Source organism: Bidens hawaiensis, unplaced genomic scaffold (assembly GCF_021521415.1).
Source record: "Bidens hawaiensis isolate Kalapana, Puna unplaced genomic scaffold, B.hawaiensis_p1.1 tig00003372_1, whole genome shotgun sequence".
NCBI lineage: Eukaryota > Viridiplantae > Streptophyta > Magnoliopsida > Asterales > Asteraceae > Bidens > Bidens hawaiensis.
This window is the reverse complement of record NW_027491187.1, coordinates 164,102-187,575: the sequence shown is the minus strand read 5'-3', so window position 1 is coordinate 187,575 and position 23,474 is coordinate 164,102. Positions and strand designations below refer to the sequence as shown.

General features: G+C 43.1%; 1 protein-coding gene across 1 annotated transcript; it reads right to left on the bottom strand.

Annotated features, from left to right (window-relative positions):
- Nucleotides 1–21,632: 21,632 nt before the first annotated feature.
- On the bottom strand, nucleotides 21,633–22,052 carry LOC143623307 (uncharacterized). Its single transcript, XM_077094242.1, has one exon. It carries the CDS (start codon nucleotides 22,050–22,052, stop codon nucleotides 21,633–21,635), a length of 420 nt encoding a protein of 139 aa, XP_076950357.1.
- Between the last annotated feature and the right edge of the window lie 1,422 nt (nucleotides 22,053–23,474).

The window sequence follows — 23,474 nt, the reverse complement described above, 5'->3', positions numbered from 1 at the left end:
CTTTCTCGGTCACGTTGTAAACGAGAAAGGAATACACGTCGATCCTTCTAAGGTTAAAGCCATCGAAAACTGGGAAGCGCCAAAAACCCCAACTGAGGTGAGGCAATTCCTTGGACTAGCTGGCTACTATCGACGCTTCATTGAGAACTTCTCCAAGTTAGCTCTACCTCTGACCGCGCTAACTCAGAAAGACAAGGTGTTTATTTGGGGCGAGAATCAGGAAGCGGCATTTCAAATGTTGAAACAGAAGTTATGTAGTGCGCCAATTTTATCTTTACCAGAGGGGACGGATGACATCGTCGTTTACTGCGACGCTTCACACCAGGGACTCGGATGTGTCCTTATGCAGCGAGACAAAGTTATAGCGTATGCCTCGCGCCAACTCAAGACCAATGAAAAGAACTACACAACGCATGATTTAGAACTTGGAGCGGTTGTCTTCGCGCTAAAGATTTGGCGCCATTACCTCTACGGTACGAAATGTGTAATCTTTACGGATCATAAGAGCCTCCAACATATATTCAATCAGAAGGATTTAAACATGAGGCAACGAAGATGGGTTGAATTGTTGAACGATTATGATTGCGAGATCAAGTATCATCCGGGGAAAGCGAATGTGGTAGCAGACGCGCTAAGCAGAAAGGAGCGAATAAAAACACTACGGGTCAAGGCCCTAAAGCTAACAATTCACGCAGAGCTCTCTACGCGCATCCGAGACGCTCAGCAAGAAGCCTTGAAACCAGGGTTTGTTAAAACTGAATCCCTTGGGGGTATGATTAAGAATTTGGAACTTAAAGGGAACACTCGATATTTTGCCAACCGCATATGGGTCCCTCTCAAGGGAGGACTGCGCGAGCAGGTATTAAACGAAGCTCACAAGACGCGGTATTCCGTACATCCTGGCGCGGACAAGATGTACCAAGATGTTAAAATGTTGTATTGGTGGCCCAATCTTAAAGGCGCCATCGCGACACATGTCAGTAAGTGCCTGACGTGTTCAAAGGTAAAGGCTGAATACCAGAAGCCGTCGGGGTTACTTCAACAGCCAGAAATTCCCATGTGGAAGTGGGAACAAATCTCCATGGATTTCATCACCAAACTACCAAGGACACCTGGGGGTTACGACACGATATGGGTTATTGTAGATCGGCTAACTAAGTCAGCGCACTTCCTGCCGATTAAAGAAACTGATAAAATGGAAAAGTTAGCCCGACTATATATTCGAGAAGTAGTTTCAAAACATGGAGTCCCAGTGTCCATCATTTCTGATAGAGATAGTCGGTTCACCTCAAGGTTTTGGAGATCATTACAAGAGGGGTTAGGTACTCGACTGGACATGAGTACGGCTTATCACCCCCAAACGGATGGACAAAGCGAACGAACGATCCAGACATTGGAAGATATGCTGCGCGCTGTGCGCGATCGATTTTGGAGGTAGTTGGGATACCCACCTTCCGTTGGTTGAATTTTCTTACAATAACAGTTATCACACAAGCCTCAAGGCAGCGCCGTTTGAAGCGTTATATGGGCGCAAGTGTAGATCCCCACTGTGTTGGGCTGAAGTGGGCGACAAGCAAATGACTGGTCCAGAAGTGATCCAAGAAACAACAGACAAGATTTTTCAGATAAGGGATCGCCTTAAGGCAGCACGCGACAGACAGAAAAGTTATGCTGATATGAGAAGGAAACCGTTGGAGTTTCAAGTAGGGGATAAAGTACTTTTGAAAGTCTCTCCATGGAAGGGAGTCCCCCGTTTCGGTAAGCGAGGAAAGCTAAATCCGCGCTACATTGGACCATTTGAGATCCTGGAGAGGATCGGTCCAGTTGCTTATAAACTCCGTCTACCCGCCGAACTCAGTGGAGTTCATGATACGTTTCATGTATCCAACCTCAAGAAGTGTTTATCTGACGAAACGTTGATTTTACCGTTGGAAGAAATTCATATTGACAAACAGCTGCACTTCGTAGAAGAACCCATAGCAGTAACCGATTGGAAAGAACAAAAGTTACGCAGAAGCAAAATCAAGTTAGTAAAGGTTCAATGGAACTCGAGGCGTGGGCCTGAATTCACTTGGGAAAGAGAAGACCAGATGCGCACAAAATACCCTCACCTCTTTCAGAGCATGGCTTCTGCCAGCAACGTCTCCTAAATTTCGGGACGAAATTCGTTTAACGAGGGGAGAATGTGACAACCGGTAATTTCCCAAACCCATAAGCTAAGTAATCAACCTAATAATTAGGTGATTGTAAATATTAAGCGCGTGCATTTGTTATGTGCGCCCTGCGCGAGCGCGCCATGTTAGTCAGCGCGTGCAGTTGTTATGTGCAACCTGCGCGAGCGCACCATGTTAAGAACCAGCGTGGGCATATGTTATATGCGCCATGCGTGAATGATTTGGCTTTATGTTTTCATGTAACTTAAACGTTATGTTGTCTATGGGTTGACCATCCCGCATGATGCTAAGGCGGGTGCATCCTACATCGTTTATGCGCGTGCGGAAGGGAACTAACCTACCCGCATGGCGGGAACGTTGAGAGCTAGTTTGTCTGAAGCTCCAAGATGGAATTGACTTCAACATGACTGATCACTATGTTGAATTACCAAGACCACCTGGAGAATCTACAAATGAAACTCAAATGTCCCTAACTGCGAGAAGGTTACGCACCTACCCGCAGCAAAGACATGTCCTATACGCAGAAAGCTATGCGCACCAAGTTATACGCGCAGAACACTTGGTCTATTCTCCAGTTAAGGAGATTACTCCCGCCCGAAAGGAAACAGTAGCGTGTTTCAGAGATTTTCCACTTTTTACTGTACACTGACAAAAGTACCTGAAAAAGCACACTGTAACATGAAAAGTCAACTGTCAGCCACCCTATTCTCACCAACCCCAGACCTGCATGTTCTGTCCAAATCAAATCAAAATCTTTTATCCACCACTCCACTCTTAAGTAGATAATAATAACTTCCATACTTTATCATCATTACATTTAGATATGAAAATATTTCAATCCCCTAAAGCAAGGGATTGTGTTCCCTTGAGTTTGCCTATAAATTTGTAGCCTAAATTATCACCCAAAACACACTTCAAAGAACTACAAACTTGCACTAATCCTTTCCCAAGCATCCGTTGTTTCCAGCTCCGATCCTGTTACTAGGTAAGCCGAGAATATAACCTTGAGACCTACTATCCAACCCTTATATTCTCCTATTTCTTGATCTTAATATATATACTTGTTATTTAATCGTATTCTAGACCTTCGATTCCGAGGCCAACACCAAGAAAACCCGAATCTCGATTAATCCCTTAACAAGAACCACAGGTGAGTCTCACAGCCCCTATTTTCACTGTTTTCACTGTTTTAAACTGCTTTCGGGGCGAGGGACACGTACTTAAATAATGTTTTATCATGGTATACTTACAAGCTATGCAAGCGATTATGTGTTTAAGTTATGTTTCATGATGAGCAATGCAAACGGTTATCTAAGGTTTTCAATGTATGTGCGCTAGAACTCGAGTAAGTGATCACTTTACCATTGGAACTCTAAGGGTAGGGACTGCTGGTTTGATCCGCCCACTCGTAGGGGTCGCACCTCTTTGCATGGACGAGTGCCTGGCATGGGGCAGTACTATGGGGTTGAGCCCGCTCGTAGGGGTCGCGCCTCTTTGCATGGACGAGCGCCTTGTTTTCCGGCACAACGTCTGCGCGTAACCCGCGGGACGGTATCCTTAGCTCGTAGGGGCAATGCCTCTTTGCATAGACGAGCATAGTTTTCCAGAAACGTCTGCGCGTAACTCGCGGGACGGTTTTACGTTATTTTAGCTCGTAGTGGCTGCGCCACTTACATAGACGAGCACCGTATCCAGAATTTGTTCACGCGTAACCCGCGGAACGATTTTTATCAGAATATTGTCAGAATTATGTGTTAATACGATTTTACCAAGCAGATGTTAATGATGTTGCCAGAAATGTTTCAGAATGATTTTATCAAGTTACTAAAACTTGTGAACTCACTCAGTTTATACTGATTCAAATGTTTTTACGTGTCTTTCAGGAGATAACTAGGTAGCGCATGGAGTCACACTTAGAGCACCACACGCTGAACATCTAAAACAAGCTTTTTGGAAGATTTTGGTTTTATCCCCTCGATGCGCACGGTTACCCGCCGCGCAAGGGGATATGGCGAGGAAATCTTCAGTTTTATACTTGGATGTTTCTTTTTGTAATCTTTGAACAATGTAATGTGTTTGTACTAAACTTCTCATGCGCAATAAAAATCTTTGAATGTTTTGCAATGGCCCGTGCTTAATTATCAATCCCCACTCATGCGCGCCCGGCTGTTTCCGCCGCTCAGGGCCGGGTGTGACACGCAGGTGCGGATACCCGCCATTAGGGACTGGCCACCCGCGCAGCATGGCTACACGCATAAGGCTCAAACTCGTAATAATTCAGTAGTCACCTGAAGAAGGAATGAGCAAAGCCGGGAGCATTCCCGCATAAAGGCGGGAGGGGGAAAACTCCCGCCTAAATGAGCCAGTCCGTATAATAATGGAGGATCTTTTGTGTGATACCTGACGAGGTATGGACAAAAGGTCTGACCAACGATACGACAGCTCACTGACAGCAGCATGGCAGACAACACGCCACAGCACTGTGACCAATAGCCGCCGCCTGCTCACCAACTCCTGCCATACCACGTGCCTAGCCTGTAGTTGGTGGAAAAGGAAAAGTGAACAGCACGCCTGGTCACTGTCAGCCGCTGCCTATCCACCAATTACCAGCAGAGCACGTGTGTAGGCCACAGTTGGCAGAGTAGTAGGCCGGCTAAACCTCCTTGGAAACCCACCTTCGGCTATAAAAGACATCAAATGGTATTATCATTTCATCATCTAATATCTTGTATAATTTACCTGATAACTGCTCTAGCATTAATAATATACTTTTATATTCAAAGAGTAATATAGACTGATTCTCACGCCGAAGGGTGGTCACAAGGAGGAACCCCCCCTTTCTTAGTGACGAGCTCACGGTGTCTGTTTTGTAGGTTATCGGAAGAACCATCTTGCCGGAATTAACCCCTCGTGGGAAACGTCTATCTAACCCTCAGGTTACTCGTAATCTGTCGGGGTTCGACTGGTGTTTCTTCATTGGCGCCATCCGTGCATAAAGCTAGAACTTTATTTTTCTCCAGTTTTTTCAAAATTTCTGGAAAGATGGTTAAGGATACTCCGGTCCCAAAACCGAGTAACCAAGAGACTCCGGTAATTATGACCCCAGCTATAAGGGGGAATACCGAGTACACAAACTTTACGAACACTACCCCAGCTACCCAAGCCGGGGCAAGTGAAGTAAATAATCAGACACTGGGATTCACCGATACCCAGTTAGAAAATCAACAGACGAGGCTCCCCTGCCAAACACTCGATGAGGTTAAAGCGTGGGCCGAAGCACGTCAAAAAGAGTTCCAAGCTGAGTTGGATGAACGTTTACGTTCACTCCAACAAGTGGAAGAATTCGAATACGACGATGATTCGGAGGAATCCGAGGAAGACGCGAACCCTCGTCATAGGGCGAAAGGGAAGCGTAAAGAAACGGATTCCCATCCGAGAAGGCGTTTTGGAGAAGCATTCAGTCCAATAAACGTGGGCAACAGCCCACGGGACTTCTCCAAAACATTCACGCCAACTTCGGCAAGGGCGGGAACGTCCAAATTCGCAAGGGACATTGCGGAAGCAATCGCCCCAAGAAGTGCCAAACAAATGTCCAACATAGGCACGTACGATGGTATTTCTGACCCTGACGATCACTTGAACAGATTCATCGCGGGGGCGACCGTCAGTAACTGGACGGAACCCACGTGGTGTTATATGTTCCAAATGACGCTGGTCGGGGCAGCTAGAGCGTGGTTCGACCGTCTGCCGGTCCACCACATCTACGATTGGGCAGACTTCCAACAGAAGTTCAGCCAACACTTTAGTCAGCAAAGAAAGTACACTGAGGAGCAGTGGACAATCCTCAAGTGCGTCCGAGAGGAGGAAGAATCTTTGTCTGACTTCATCACTCGCTTTAACTCGAAGAAGCTAAGCCTGGGCAACGTTAGCGAAGATCTCGTTCGCGCCGCTTTCATCCAGGGCGCAAACGACCCGGAACTCATCCGCACCCTGACGGGCAAAGATGGCATGCCATCCACATGGGATGCCATCATGACCGCAGCTAAACGCTTTGCGGAAACCGAGAGGCAACTGGGTAGAGATCTTCCACAGAGCACGAACCTCTACACCCAGAAGACGAGGGAAAACAACGTCCTTACCGCCCGATTAAACAAAAAGCGGAAGCTGGGCATTTGGCAGTCAAGGGTAAACTTTGACACCCCGTCCGGTTTCCAACATCGGTTGGGCGGAAGAGATAACGTGAAACCGGAGAAGAACTCCAGGTGGACGCCACTCACAAAGAGTGTGACCGAGATATTCGCCACGGAGGAGCTCCCGTGGCCAAAGGCTCCGTTTATCCGGCATCGCCACAACGCTGATCGGAGAAAGTATTGTGATTTTCACAAAACCAAAGGCCACAACACTGAAGAATGCTTAGACGTAAAGGACTTGGTCGAAGCATTTGTCAAGGATGGGACACTCGCGCACCTTGTGGCGAAGTGAGCGTCGAGCAGGCTGATGCGTGAACCCCAGCTGGGGAAACGCACGAATAAAAATCGCAGCTTCAACGGAGACTACATACTGCGTAAACAACGAGATCCCGAACAAGATACATGTCGGCTCGATGGTGCTCCCATCTAAGCCACGCCTAATGGGAGCTCAATTACACAGTTTGTATGTAGATCAATTCCAAATTTGTAAAGAAAAGGCCTAGAGCCACTTCTAATGGAAACGATTCTCCAAATTGAAGCTGATGATTTTACATTTATATTTTATGAACTTTGCACATGGAGATGCCGGTATCCGCCGCATCAAGTGAAGAATCGTTGCACAGGGAAGGCGGTAAAACCCGCACAAACCCAAAAGCATCAAACCTTCACGCAGGTCAGTTAAAGGGGAAAGGTTCAGCCATCCCACTATGTGAAAGTGCCGGTATATCCGCATGAATCCTGGTAGAGGAAGCTGAACACTAACCTATTAACAACCACGCGTTGAACGGTCGATTCGAACACTAATGCCGGTAGTCATCGCATCAAGAAGAGTCATTGCGTGGGGAAGGCGGCAAAACCCGCATAAACCCAGAAAATGACAAGACCTTCACGCAGGACAGTTAAAGGGGAAGAGTTTAGCCATCCTACCAAGTGCAATTGCCGGTCCTATCCGCACACTCACAAAGGGGGAAGCAAAACTTCAACCTACTGTCAACCACATTCAAGGTTAACTTATTCTAAACACTTGGGAAATCGCTAATTTAAACTAAGTATGCAAGTCATATAAGGTTTATAAAGCAATGAACCCAAAGGAAATAACAGTCTTATCCACAAAAAGATTTGTATTTCACAAAAGATATATTACAAGAATGGCCGGGTAACTACCCGCCTACAAAACAAAATCTAGTCTATCCTAGCAGCGGGAAGGGATCTTCAGAATCAAGCTTCAGGACCACTTCCACTTGGACCCGCCCCATCAGTAGAGCGTGGCGGTTCAAGGAAAGCCTTGAGGATAGCAAGTCCATCATCAGCAGCAGCGACTTCCTTCACCTTCTCCACCACCGGATGCGGGAAGGCGGCATATTGGTTCACCGCTTGGTCATATGCAGCTTCGGTGTCCACATCGAACAAAGGGAAGTTGGAAGGCGGGACGCCTTTCTCAACGAACCCTAGACCAAGCAGGAAGCCGGCCTTTTCCCCATCCTCATGAGAAGCGTTGAGGGCTGCGCTCATGGCATCATCGTAAGTAGTCTCTGAGAAGACCCGATGCACAACCTACAAAGAAAATACAAGTGTCAAACACCTTTTCTATGTACAAAGGAAAGCGTGAAGACGTAAAGCTAAACATACCTGAGACAACGCTTCCCGAAGAAGCCATTCCTTGGCAACCAGAGCTTCTTGGAGGGCGGCTTGAGCTTGGGTGCGGGCGCGTTCGGCTTCGCTTTTGTTAAGGTTGGCAAGTAGCACTTCCTTTGCAGCAGCCTCTTCAACGCCCTTAAGCTTCCGCTCGGTGTGGTCAAGCACGCCCCTCTGGTCCAGGATCTCTTGGAGCTTCTTGGCATCTTCCATCGCCAAGGCATCATGAGCACGTTGGAGAGCCTCTAATTTGGCCTTGAGCTCCTCGTTCTCCACGCGTAAAGGCTCAGCAACGGCTTCAGCCTTGGTGGCCCTCTCGGTTGCGTTCCTCGCAGTCTCCTTAGCCAGCCGAAGCTGTTCGTTAACAGCTTGGGCAGCCTTGGAGCGGGCCTCGAGTCGCGCTTGAACCTCAACCTCGAGGGCCTTGAAGGCCTTCTCCTTCTCCGCAGCAGCTGCGGCAAACTGTTGGTTCTCCTCCCGAAGAGCCCGCGCTTGAGATACTTCCTTGGCGCGAGCTGCTTTCAACTTGTCGTTTTCACGACAAAGCAGCTCGACGCGCGGCTGCATCCGGGCCTGGAGAACCCGAAGCTCATTGGTTAGCCTACCCTCCTGGTAGCTAGCCATGGCTTCCCCCAACGCACAATGGGGAGCAGCGTGGCGAGCCCATTCCAAGCACTCCACAGGGGTACGAAGGGTTGTTCCTCGGCGGATGTTCCATCGCGGAACATACACTTCATTGGAATCCGACACTGCAAAAGAAACAAAGCAGTTAGGAAAAGATGAAGAAAAATATAAAGGCCAAAAGAACCCTACGCACCTGTAGGGTCGATCACAGGCCGATAGCCACCGAACCCATCACCTGAACCTAAGGGAAATCCATCCAAAAGGTCGGGCAGATGGGAAGGTGACAAAGATTGGCGAGAAGCCCTGCGCGTACCTGATGGGCCGGCCGTCGTTGCCGGTGGCGGAGGCATAGTAGCGGCCGCCGTGGTCGCCGCCGCAGAATCCGCAGCAATCGTAACCGCCGGCTCGGTGAAAGATGCTGTAAAAATCGCACTTACCACCGGCGGTGACGTCATCTCAGCTGGAACAGTCGGCTCAAGGGATTGAGCAACTGATCCAGCGGAAGCAGGCGCAGGCGCCTGGGTCGTCGCCTCAGGTAGGCTGACCGAGCCTACCGTCATCGGCGGAGGGGTACTCCTCTGCGCTCCACCCTGGAATGCGTCAACATCCACCCTTACACAAGAAGATAAGTGTTTCAATAAATTTATAAAGTGATAAATCTACAAAGATAAGGATGTTTGTACTTACGGGTTTTCTTGAGCCTGAACGTACGGACGGGCGGGGACGAGCCCGATGGAGCCGGTCTCTTGATGCCGGTCACCGTCGTTGTCGTTGGTTCTCCGGAGGTAACAGTCGTAGCCTCCGGAGCAGTGGTCTTCTCACCACCGGGGTTCCCCGCCACCTCTTCACTATCTGACTCGGTGTCAGATAGAAGCACCGGATCAGCTGTGGAGGCCACCTTCTCCTTCCCTTTCCCACCGGCAGCCCTCTTCTTCCGCACCAACGGAGGACCATCTGCGGATTCCTCAGAAGAAGACAGGATGTCAGGAATTCTAGCAGCGGGTACAGCATTGAGGGGTTGAGGATAGAGTATCGCCTTACCTGGCCGCCGGTGGCTTAGGATCTCGTGGCCCAGCGGATAGACCTCCACAAACCGATCCGCCGTTTGTTCCAGGATGGGCAACTCGTTCTCGTCTAGAGCACGAGTACCCATCCGCACGGGACTGTCAGCTTCCCGCGGGTACAGGAGCGACTCCAAATCGTTCATCTCTGAAAGAAAAGAAACAGTTAGAAGACAAACTCGTATCAGCAAGAAAAACAAGACATACCATAAGGAGTAGAGTTCAAACCGTATTCGAGAAGGATGGGAACCTGAGACGCCTCCTTCCATACCCGGCTCATCCCCAGCATCACCATCCCGGACTCCGCAAACCGGTAAACCGGAGATTGGACCCGAGATATCTTCGAAAACCATTCCGCCTCCTGGTAGTTGGTGGCGTGAAGGCTCGGAATTGCTTGGTCATTTTTAAACTTCATGGCAATGGGGATGGCGCGGGCAGAAATGTAGAAGAACTCCCGCTTCCACGATCGGAGACTGCGCTCGGTCGCGCAAATCTTCAAACCCTTGATCCGGGTTGTCAGGGTGTACCACCCCTGGATGCACCTCCGAGTATAGAAGGTCATCAGGCGGTCCACATAGGGCTCAATGCCCAGAATTCGGCACACCCACTCGAAGTGCCGAATCTTGGCAATCGCCATCGGATGCACCTCGGTCAGGTGCACACCGTGCCTCTCCAGGACACGGTACACAAACTTTGTCAATGGGAACCTAAGGTTCCCATAAACAAAGAATGCAGCATATACCCCGATCTTGCCGCTGGGGGCATCGTACACAGTCTGCTGGGGTTCAGGAAACTCAGGCTCAAGAGACTCAAGCATGAATTTCCTGACGACGTACTGGTACAGATCGACAGGTAGAGCACACTGGCACTCGCCAGCAGTACTCCTATCGTCGGCTACAGTTTCAGCATCATGGGAAGACATATTGCAGAGGAAGAAGAAACGATTTCGGAGGAATGCTCAACTAAATAAGGGAGTATTCACCAGAAATCGCCTTAGAGATGAAGAGAAGAAGTGAAGGTGTGAATTACAAAGGACCCTCTTCCCCTTTATATAGTGATCGCAATTAATGCGATGAATTTAATGCGGAGGAGAGAGAAATTGAAGGTGCAATGAAACCGTGACATGTGGCACCAGGCAAGCTGGCAACAGCTGTTGAAAGGACGAGTGCCATTAATTTTGCGGCCACGCGCCCGAAAAATCGCGCCCACGTGCCATAAAAAGCGTCTGAAATGACCATATAATGTCATGTCACCATAACTTCCAGCACGTCCTGACACAGTCAGAAGAAACCGTCGCACGACGACTGTTCTTATCCTTTCACCAACTCTTCAAATTTCAAAGATTCAAAAAGATTCGAAAAGTAAGCGGGAAAAACCCCTTACCCTGGCTATCCAGTTGACCGTAAGACGGCTGCGGGTACAGTGTTAAGGCAAAACCCTTCACATACCTAGCACCCGCAGGGAACAGAGGCCAAGAATACCCAACTATGAAGTCGGGTGCGGGTACAGTGTTAAGGCAAAACCCTTCACATACCTAGCACCCGCAGGGCACGGAAACCGGAAAAACCCAATTATGAAGCCGGGTGCGGGTACAGTGTTAAGGCAAAACCCTTCACATACCTAGCACCCGCAGGGAACGGAAACCGGAAAAACCCAACTATGAAGTCGGGTGCGGGTACAGTGTTAAGGCAAAACCCTTCACATACCTAGCACCCGCAGGGCACGGAAACCGGAAAAACCCAATTATGAAGCCGGGTGCGGGTACAGTGTTAAGGCAAAACCCTTCACATACCTAGCACCCGCAGGGAACGGAAACCGGAAAAACCCAACTATGAAGTCGGGTGCGGGTACAGTGTTAAGGCAAAACCCTTCACATACCTAGCACCCGCAGGGAACGGAAACCGGAAAAACCCAATTATGAAGCCGGGTGCGGGTACAGTGTTAAGGCAAAACCCTTCACATACCTAGCACCCGCAGGGAACGGAAACCGGAAAAAACCTGACTATAAAGCCGGGTGCAGGTACAGTGTTAAGGCAAAACCCTTCACATACCTAGCACCCACAGGGAAGTGAAGCCGAGAATATCTTGGCATTCCACCCAACTACAAAACGGGCACAGGTACAGTGCTAAGGCAAAACCCTTCACATACCTAACACCCGTAAAAAGTCATACCTCGGCACCCAATTGTAAGTCGGGCGCGGGTACAGTGTTAAGGCAAAACCCTTCACATACCTAGCGCCCGCAGGGGATTAAACGCCAGGAACACCTCGGCAACCATAAGTCAGGCGCAGGTACAGTGTCAAGGCAAAACCCTTCACGCACCTAGCCCTGCAAGGATTTAACGCCAGGGATACCTTGGGAGTAAAGTAACTAATAAGACGAAGTGCGGGTACAGCGTCAAGGCAAAACCCTTCGCATACCGAGCACTCCATGGGAATTGAAACCAAGAAGGATCTTCTGGGCCATGCTTGCAGAAACGGGATTAACATCCCCGCATAGCGGGAACGTCAAGAACTAGATTGTTTGAAACTTCAGGATGGAATTGGTGGTTATAACATGATTGATCACTATGTTCAAAACCACCAAGACCTCATGGAGAATCTACACAAAAGGTTCTAAACGCTCCTGACTTGCGAGGAGGTTACAGACCTATCCGCATCATCCCAGAGATCAAGCAGAACATTGGGAAATTCTGCGTGACATTGGGAAACCCGTGGGTAAGACTTCACGCGGAAAACCCATAAAACTAAACCCTTTTCAAAAACCCCTTGCTTAAGTCCAAAAGTTCACCTCACTTTATTAAACATTCATGAGAAGAACATTGGACTGGGGGGACTTGAAGAGGTAGGTCCCAGCAGAGGTGGTTAGGACCCGCAAGACCCCCTTAAAAGGAGACGTCTGCACAGTTGAACACGCAAGACTCCTTAAACGGACGTCTGCGCAGTTGAACCCGCAGACTTCACCATAGGGACGTCTGCGCCGCGACCTACCAAACCCGCAGGACCCACCACGCTCAGAGTTGTGACGACCTCACATGCGGTACGCAAGCTGGTCCCGCAGGAAATGCCTCCCTATGGTTTCCAAGTATCCGCCTGTTCCCGCAGGTGCGGATACCCGCCATTAGGGACTGGCCACCCGCGCAGCATGGCTACACGCATAAGGCTCAAACTCGTAATAATTCAGTAGTCACCTGAAGAAGGAATGAGCAAAGCCGGGAGCATTCCCGCATAAAGGCGGGAGGGGGAAAACTCCCGCCTAAATGAGCCAGTCCGTATAATAATGGAGGATCTTTTGTGTGATACCTGACGAGGTATGGACAAAAGGTCTGACCAACGATACGACAGCTCACTGATAGCAGCATGGCAGACAACACGCCACAGCACTGTGACCAATAGCCGCCGCCTGCTCACCAACTCCTGCCATACCACGTGCCTAGCCTGTAGTTGGTGGAAAAGGAAAAGTGAACAGCACGCCTGGTCACTGTCAGCCGCTGCCTATCCACCAATTACCAGCAGAGCACGTGTGTAGGCCACAGTTGGCAGAGTAGTAGGCCGGCTAAACCTCCTTGGAAACCCACCTTCGGCTATAAAAGACATCAAATGGTATTATCATTTCATCATCTAATATCTTGTATAATTTACCTGATAACTGCTCTAGCATTAATAATATACTTTTATATTCAAAGAGTAATATAGACTGATTCTCACGCCGGAGGGTGGTCACAAGGAGGAACCCCCCCCTTTCTTAGTGACGAGCTCACGGTGTCTGTTTTGTAGGTTATCGGAAGAACCATCTTGCCGGAATTAACCCCTCGTGGGAAACGTCTATCTAACCCTCAGGTTACTCGTAATCTGTCGGGGTTCGACTGGTGTTTCTTCACCTTTATTATACATTTTTGGAACATGCAACTATTTATAGTGTTTATGAATCATTTTATTATCATTAAATTGTAATATAAACTAAATACTTAAAAATAAAGGGCTCACACTATTTCCACGATTTGAACGGGCAAACCGACGAAGACGCTTTTCTTTTAAACGACAAACTAACCTACTCTTAATACTCGTATAAACCATTTATACATACACATTGGATTTGAACCCTCCACAAAGACTGAGATACTTAATTACCGCACCGTCACAATCCACTTTGTGTAGGTTTTTGTTTAGAATTTGGGATTTTTCTAACGCATCGAATCAACCTATATATTCCTTCGATACATTTTAAGATATTCGTATTGGTATTTAAGTCAACGTGTGTTGTGGATCATGACTCGTGAGTGGTGTTTGTGAGTTGTCACTATGTACCTGTAGGCAACAATAAATGTAAAAATCAGTATTAATGTTATCCTTTTTCATTAACTATGTCTACGTTCTGCACCCTTCACATCATGCTAGTAAATAACAATACTATTAGACTGAGGGTAGTGGGGGTGAGCGGTGGGTGCGGCCGTCTACGTGGCTCGCGAACACCGCTACACCCCTCAGGTGATGGTGGGCGCGGCCGGCCGGCGTGGCTGTGACCGCGGGACAAAATCTAGCCGTTGGGCTGTTGGTGTTTAAAAAACTAGCCGTTGGCTAGTTTAATTACTTTTATTTAATAAATAACACATTATAAGTAACTACCCCATTTTATAACAATAACACACCATTCTTACTACATTTCTCTCTAATAATTTAAGAATCTATCAAGTTACAAACCATGTCGGGTTGGGGCAACATCAACGACACTCAATTTCCCGAGGAATGTAACTACATGGACGACGATTCGTTTCAAGAGTTCATTGGGATGTCACAACCTGATTTTTCGGTCCCGGAAACACAACCGGAGCCGGCAAAACGATCCTAGAAAAAGAAGGGGAAGAAGACCGGCGAAGCGGATGGTCCTTCGGCACCGGAGAAGCGGAAGTCTACTCCGTGGTCTAAAGAAGAGAAGTTTGCGTTGGCGAAAGCTTGGATTGAAATATCCCAAGATCGGAACGTGGGTAAATTATTTCGTGAATTTTATTGTTTAATATATCTTTTAAGTTTTATGTGTACTTATTACATTTTTGGTTATTTATTTTGTAGCCGACTTTCAAAAAGCTCGAGTTTTTTGGGCCAAGGTTCGGGATTGTTTTTATGAACAAGTGGGGAGTAGGGCTCGTACCGATAATATGATATCAGGTCGGTGGACCGATACTCGTAAATATGTAGGATTGTTTACCAACATACATAACCGCAATGCTAACCGAATGCGGCCGAGTGGGTCCGATGATCTCGCGGTTTACCGATTCACTTGCGATGAATGGAAACAAGAGGTGTTGAGGAGGTATGGGGTGGTGAAGACGTTTGACGATGGCTACTTGTGGGAGGTGTTAAGAAAGTGCTCGAAATGGATTGAACTATGTGCGGAGGACATGGGCGATGGGGCAAAACGTACAAAAACTAGTGCGTCCGGCACATACGTCTCTTCGAGCGGGTCGGAGAATCAAATTGACTTCGACCTAAACTTGTCCGAAGGTCATTTGAAAGACCAAGGTTGTAGCCGCCCTCCGGGGTATGGATCGTGGGAAAAAAAGGTTGTTTATGGCGACTATAAAAAAGAAATTAAGGAATTGTCAAGTGGCCTCCACTCGATTGGTGAAGCTCGACACAAAAGAAACCGTTTCAAGAGTTTGACTTTTCTAGCCAAAGACTTTAGCCACCTACTGTCATACGACCAAGCGCTAATGGAGGAAGAAAAAGAACGTATTCGGAAGGAATTGGCAACACAAAAATAAAAGCGCTATTTATATGTATTTTTTTATTTTCCTTTTTATTTTCATTTTTTATTTATGTTTTAATGAAGTATTTTAATTTATATTTGTGTATATAACAAAAAAAAAATTAATAATAAATAAAAAAAATCAATCAAGCCCCTGATCACCTGGACCACTACACCCTCTGGGGCTTGGTTGAGAGACTTGATTCTGTGCCACATCAACGCCTACGTGTCAGATTTTGCTTGGATTACTTGGGGCTCAACCAAGCCCCATTACCCTTAGCCTTATTGTTAGCATAACTATTAAAACTTGTGTTTGGATGAATGTCTTAACAGTAACTACTAAAACTTTTATAGACGAACACGTTTGCAGTTCTTTCACCAGTTCATATGTATGTCTTCTAAAACAATTGCATTTTGAGAGGGAAAGACCCTTTTATCCGGCTCCATCATTTATTTTTGTGATGTATAGAGATTAGAGAGTCGTTAGAGATACCTCAAACAATTCGATTGAACAATGATATGTTCATTTTTAACTATCGTCTTAACAAAGGATCAACGGAACCAATTATGGACAAAAAGAGTAACCCTAAAGACTTATGTCTCCATCTTCACGAATCACGACCCATGTATATATATTTGTCTTTACTTCTTGTACGCCCATCTCCCGGATTAGTGTTGTTATAATTGAGTTACACACAATTTTTAAAATATGTTTCATCAATATGTCATCAAATGGTTTCCAGAGTAGGCATATGATACAAACTTTCAATATTAATATCGAGATTGAAGTCAATGAGCTTATGATCGTGTGTGGACTTAAGGAAAGGAAAGAAGAATTGAACAATGAATAATGGGATTTGGGAATAGTCGAATGTGTGAATAAAAACCGAAAGAGAATGGTTGTATTTATATTGGTTTGTATAGAAATTATCATTAGAATTTTGAAGAAGGAGTTGGAGGAAGTTTTAACCCGTAAAATAGAGTGAAATTTATAAGAAAAATTATAAAAGTTCATATGTTGACAAGATAAATACTACACGGTCCACAATTTATTGTAGAAATGATCCATTACAAATACAATACTCTTCCAGTTTTAAAATTTATTTAATATAACTAATTATTTTAGAGGGAAAAGCTGTGCAACGTTAAACCGAATAATCTCTCCTGCGATGGTCCCGTCAGTTCAAGCAATTTGATTTGTCATTTTCTTTTCAAAGTTATAATAAAATGTTAATATCCACATGGTGTTGGTATTTAGAGGAGACCAATTCAAGATTGGTCTTAAATTATGTTTGTCACTCTTTTTCCCTACTTTAAATATGTGAACTATCGTATAATATAATAAATATTTAATATGAGCCTCAATTGATAAATTTAATATGAGCCTCAATTGATAAAATCCTAATACATAATCGTGACTCGTGAGTTGGTATGCCATATATTAGAGGTGTAAAAAAATACTGGTTTTGGACCGGTTCACTGCAAAACGAACCCAAACCAGTTTGACCCAGATCGGGTCCCAAAACCGACCCAGCCCACCAGTTTTGGGACCGGTTCCCCTTCTGAACTACCAAGCTGGTTTGAGGAATAACCAACTTAAACCGGTTCTAAACTGAACCGAATCGAGTTGGACCAGTTCGACTTTTCTTGCTTTTAAACCGGTTTCTAAACCGAACAGGTTCGAGTCAGACTGGTTTGGACCATGGTTGACCAAACCGGTTCGGATCGGAAATAAAGTAAACGGCTTTGTACATCTATGCCATATATAAGGTAGGGTTTTGATCAAATACAAATGAAATTAACGTGTTAAATGTGAGAATCAAGTAGAGTAATTATATATACAAGTAGGGTAATTATGTAATTATATCATAGATCTATGATGTAATTACATAATTACCCTACTTGTATATATAATTACTCTACTTGATTTTCACGTTTACCACATTAATTTCAATTATACGTTAACATTTTCCATATAAGGTAATGGTTGGAGATCGGTGAACCAGATACAAAGCCGGCCTCTTTTAACACCCAAAAGTTCGTTAGAAAGTGAAAATAGATTCCCTTATAAAAAAAACTAATGTTATCATCATCATAAACCCTTCACATCATTATCACCACCATAAAATAATATTGATACTACGTACATTTATTATAATATTTTTTGCATGCCAACTTCCTAGCAATTTTCATGCTTGTCTATAAAAATATTTCACATGTAATTGCTGGTTTTACATTCATGATATACGCACCACCTAACATAACCCAACTCATTTTCAGGACCGATTTACCAATAATTATTGGTTAATTCATGATATTACGAGAGGATATAACTGTATTTCAATTGAATTTTGCATGGTTAATTCCCGGGACAACTAATAAAAATATAATCTTTACCTGGTAAGGATGTAAATATTTTTTAGTTGTTCCATTGTTAGGAAATTTTTTAAAATTGTTTCGTTGTTATCATTTGAGTAATTAATTAACATGCTATACAAAGAAACGTAGAAAACCTTGCGTATTAAATTAAACTGTTTATTTACTAAATATAGCATATCAATTACCTTAAATTATAAAAAATGTGCTTTTCCATGTCTAATTGTAAGAAATTAATATAACTGCTATTACTAAATATAGAATATTAGTTCCCTTAAAGCTAGAGCTACATTTTCTACTTCATGTAAAAATTGAAACTACTATTTGCTAAATATAGATTATACATTAAAAACATATTTTGTTTAATGCCCATAAACACATCTTAGGCCACTTCAATAAAAAAAATAGTGCATTCGATATTTTTGGTTGGCTGCTGAAGCTTATGGCGAGCCCGTAACATGTTCGTTTTCTCGGATGTCCCTATAAGTGCATGAAACGTAATTGGCGAAATCAAGTTTTTGTCATTCATATGAATTAAATATAGGTTGAATAGTATGCTTCTAGACTTGAATAAATGGAGGAGATTTGATTTGTAATAGTTTTTCGTGTGGTGTTTTGTCTCGCTCGCTAGCTGCTAGCTTGTTAGCGGGTTGGTAGGTTATTTGTTTTAATAAAATTTGTCGGTTCTGAAAAAATTTAAAAAAAAACATATTTTAATCTTATAAAAGCTTTTTCCCCTAAACTTTAATATCAACATTAAAAAAGACACATAGCATCCAACTTTCTATTCTACTATTAACAAACATAAAAAATCTTTATTATATATAATATATTTGTTCGTACATAATTTATAGTACCAAGGATTTTAATGTGCAACTTGCTGAATGAATGTGTAACACTACAACGTGTGACAATAAATTCATGAATCAGATCTCACAACAATTTTGTGAATTACTTTGTTTATGCATAATTTAAGTTGTATAATTATTTTGTTCTTAGCATTAATAAAACTAGATGTTTTCACGGCGCGTTGCGCCGTTGATGCTACACCGTTTGGTTTCTTTCTTGATCTAGGCGTTAGGTAAATATGATGTTAGGCATATTGCTTTGCGTGTTTACATGGTTGGTATCTCAAGGTATAAGCGGTTGCGTTTGGCTAAACAGAAGTTTATTTAGTTAGGAGGTCTAGTACATCCATCGTTTACGAAATAACCGGGAAATACTCCCCGCGCTTCGTGGCGAGCATCGCTTGTTTTTACAAAATTTGTATACAGGTTTTAATCTAAACTGAATCTTTTAGCTAAACATAACATAAGCACTAAAACAACAAAAGTAGAAAGACAAATGCAGTGATGCAGTCCAATCCTTTTTGGATAAAAAGGCCTGCAACTTGAACCAAAAGCAACAATAAGTTGGCAAACATTTAACTTAAACTAAGAAATCCAATTAGGAAAACACACATTGTAATACAAAAGCATTAAATATATAAAGATTTAGGTATAGAAACTGCCCAAGAAAACAATTTTATATTGATTGAAATAAGAGGCAACAATTTTTAAAGAAAAACAAATTATATATTGATTCGAATAAGATGGAACTACTTATAAATATCCTAATCTTTTTTCAACATTATATACTGCCTAGATATCATACCAAACTTACATGTTTTTAGTTCTAAAGCTCTAACCTGACAGCCCAAAAATGTAGTAGCAATAGCAGGTGGCTAAGAATGGTCAAATGTTCATTTCCTCTAATGACAACACAATGAACGCTCCACTGGGCCAATCCTATAAATATTGATGATGTCGTTGATGTATGTACAATTTTGAATGTCATGTATGCTTATGTTTTGGTAAAAGCGATCGCTAATCGTTTAATCCGTAACAGGTCAAATGGATAGAATCAGTTAAATGGGTCGAATTCCTGATGTGTAAGTGTTACGCATATAAAGGCACTTTATTTAAACGAAAACAAATTAGAATGTTATTGTAATGATCCGGATTTTGTAAACTATTCGAAAAGTAAGCATCATAGGCCACACTGGTCCAATCTGCAACTAAATAACGTGTCCTGGTTAACCCAACCCGTGATCTACAACTAAAACTACCCATTTTTACGTAAATTAATTTGGCCCGAACCCTTTTGTACTCTTTACCCAACCCGACTAAGCTGCAACTATTACTACACATCTTAATCCTAACCCATTTAAACTCTTTACCCAGCACACTGTATTTTACTGGTAAAGTAGAAATGACGTGAGGTCATACATCATGTGATCTGCTATCAATCTACCATCAAAACTTGAAGAGGTATTTATAAAAAAAAGTTAGAAGCATAGACCAAAAGGATAACTCTTTTGTTCTGTTAAATATAATTAGTTCCATTTTAAAGTGATTCTTCACACAAATCAAAATTTGAATGGCGTGAACTTTTTGTAGAGCTTGTTTTTACTGAATCCAGCAAACAGAGTCCGTTTCGGTTAGTAAGTTTAAGGTTTGGAATTTGTTAAGTTGAGGTGACATCTGCATTCACAAATTCGTATCTTCTTACAGGAAAACCTACAGGCGGTTGAGGTGGAAACAAAAGGAAACAAGAACACGGTTACACATAAATAAATTCACATTTCAGATTGAAAACATAATTGCCGGATCGAATTAAAAAACGTAAACCTAAATAACTGCAAGTAAGTAGAAATTGTTGTAGAATCAACACAGTGCAACAAATTCAGGTCAAAATCAAATTAACCGGAGCGATGCTTGTGAAAGCGTCGGATCGAACAACACAAAGTTCGAGTGATTGAAACTTGAGGTGTCATGACATGTTAGTTTTACCGATAAATTATTATTTATAACATTAGAGAGATTATATAGTTAATCTTTTGTAAACAGTGATCGATAAATATACGTAATTGTTTGATTAGTAGAAATGATGATCTCACTAGAAAAAAATGGTTGTGACGTAACTTTTTACCTGTTTATAACCTGTCACTTTATTGTAATATTTTGAGTTTTTTTTCCGCAAAACTCAAACCTTAAAATCTTAAATCTTAACAAGAGTGGTAAGCACATGATTTGTCTTAGTTTTGACCATAATCTTTTAAATGTCATTTACTTGATCTTAGTACATTTTTTTATTATTTATAACATTAGAGAGATTATATAGTTAATCTTTTTATATACGTAATTGTTTGATTAGTAGAAATGATGATCTCACTAGAAAAAAATGGTTGTGACGTAACTTTTTACCTGTTTATAACCTGTCACTTTATTGTAATATTTTGAGTTTTTTTTCCGCAAAACTCAAACCTTAAAATCTTAAATCTTAACAAGAGTGGTAAGCACATGATTTGTCTTAGTTTTGACCATAATCTTTTAAATGTCATTTACTTGATCTTAGTACATTTTTTTCTGACGGCTCTCATATTTAACAAGAGAAAAAAAAAGATATGCAAAATCAAATCTTTTGTTGCCTTCTAAAATAAGCCATGAAAGGTGGCTTGAGGTCGGCTTCCATGTGCGTTTGTGACGATCTATAATCTTCAAAATCTTCACAAAATTTAAAGAAATATAATAATACTGCTCCTTTCATAACACTTATTACTTAATTAACAATAATAATAATAATAATCATATTAATAATATTTCTTAAACTAACGTTATACACCAAAAGTTCATCTGTTTTTAGGAAAACACCCAAGTCAAACTCTGAAGTCAGCATATTTTGGGTTAAAACAATATAATCTTGTTAGAGTGGGATAACTGAGCGCTCCAAACTTAAGAAGTGTGGTGACATAACACACAAGAAAGACGTAGTTTTAAAAAACAAAATCAGGTTTCCGGTTGATATACCGGAGTCAACTGAGCTGTTGTTGCTGCTGCTGCTTGTCTCTTGGCCAAAGTTTTGTAAATCTCAATTATCAACTTCTCATCATATTCCTTCACCGGTCTCATCCCAAACTTCGCGAACCCGTCTCCATAACCACCGGTTACAGCCACCACAGGCGAGTTAGCCATTCGCATCATCATGCTCACATAACCATCACGAAGACTAATTAACAGCTTCTTCGGAGAGCAATATCTAAGCTTCAACTTCCTCTTCACCTTAAGTTTCAGCTTCGATGTAATTCGGATCCTCCAGAACCGTCTTTGCCGGTTCAGTCCAGAACCGTTGGCGCCGAGACGCTTGTAACGTCTTCGGCGCCAGTAGCCTTTTACTCCTCGGTACACACGAGTTGTGATACCGTCCATTTTGGAGGGTTATATGGATGTGATTGGAGGGTGGTTAAAATGTGGATAGGGAGGAGAATTAATAGGTGGGTGATGGTGAGGATATAAATACTAAATAGGGTTAGGAAAGAGTGTGTGTATGGGAACATGGGGATGGGTGGATTATTAATTTTGTAAGTAATAGTTTTCTGTGGATTTTCTGATTTTCCTGATCGCCGTTGGATGAATCTTGTGAAATAGAGATGCACAAATCGGTTTAAAATAAAAAAAAAAACGGTTTTGAGTTGAAACCGGTTTGATTTTGTCAACAAAAGTCAAAACCGTTTTAATATTTTATGATAGGTTTCAGTTCGGGTTGAAACCGGTTTTTGACCAGGTTACAATCAGTTTCGGTTCGGGTTTTGACTGGTTTTTGGCCGATTTTAGCAGGTTTTGATTCGGTTAACCGGTTTTGGTGGAGATAGTTAATTACAATCCGGTTCCAAAGCTACAGTTTTAATCGGTTTCAAACCGGTTTCTACATAATAGGTTTCAAACTGGTTCGGTTTCGGTTCGATTTCGGGTCAGTTTGGTTAACCAGTTCTTTTGCCTACCTCTATTGTGAAATGCTAGAATAGAGAATTCATAAAAAAAATTAACAGCAATAATAAAATTTTTTTCTCTTTTAAGTAAAGAAAAATAAAAGTGGTAACCGTTTACATAAGATTCATATTAATATTAACATTTATTTGTTTCAAGGAAAACATATGTTGCGTACGATTAAATAAAGAGTTTGAATCATATGCATATTTATTTGAAAGGAACAAATACCAATGATGGATGTCGGGTTCGGACTCAATGGATCAAGGGTGAACATCACGATCAGACGGAATGGATCCGTGAATGGACTGATTGGACTAACTATAAAACACTGGACAAATGAACATACGAGTCGACAAACATGATTAATTAGGGGTCCAGAGTCTATCTATTACAACTCCGGATTCCATACTCATCATCAACCGATCCAAACACACGGATTTTCAACAACATAACTGTTGTACCACGCTAAGTCCTAAGGAGTCAGACACAAACCTAGCTTTTCGCATAATCGTTAAAAGAGACCCTAAGAAAGGAGTAGTGTTCAATAAATGGAAATGAGCCTTACATCGAAATAGATCATGATCAGGGATCAAATTAAATGTGATGAATAACATTTTAAACATTATAAATACAACCTCAACAACCAGAAGCAGACATTCAGCTCACTCATAACTTTCTCTCAACACACTAATTATCCGATCTCGGTATGTTACCTAGTTTTCTTACATGGGTATATCACGTTGACTCGGACTTACCGGTTTTAATAATGGCATCATCCGTGGGACACGTCCAGTCTTTTGACTTTTCTCTCTTATCACTATGGAAAGCCAGGATCTTCCTTACAGACTTGCACTTTACACA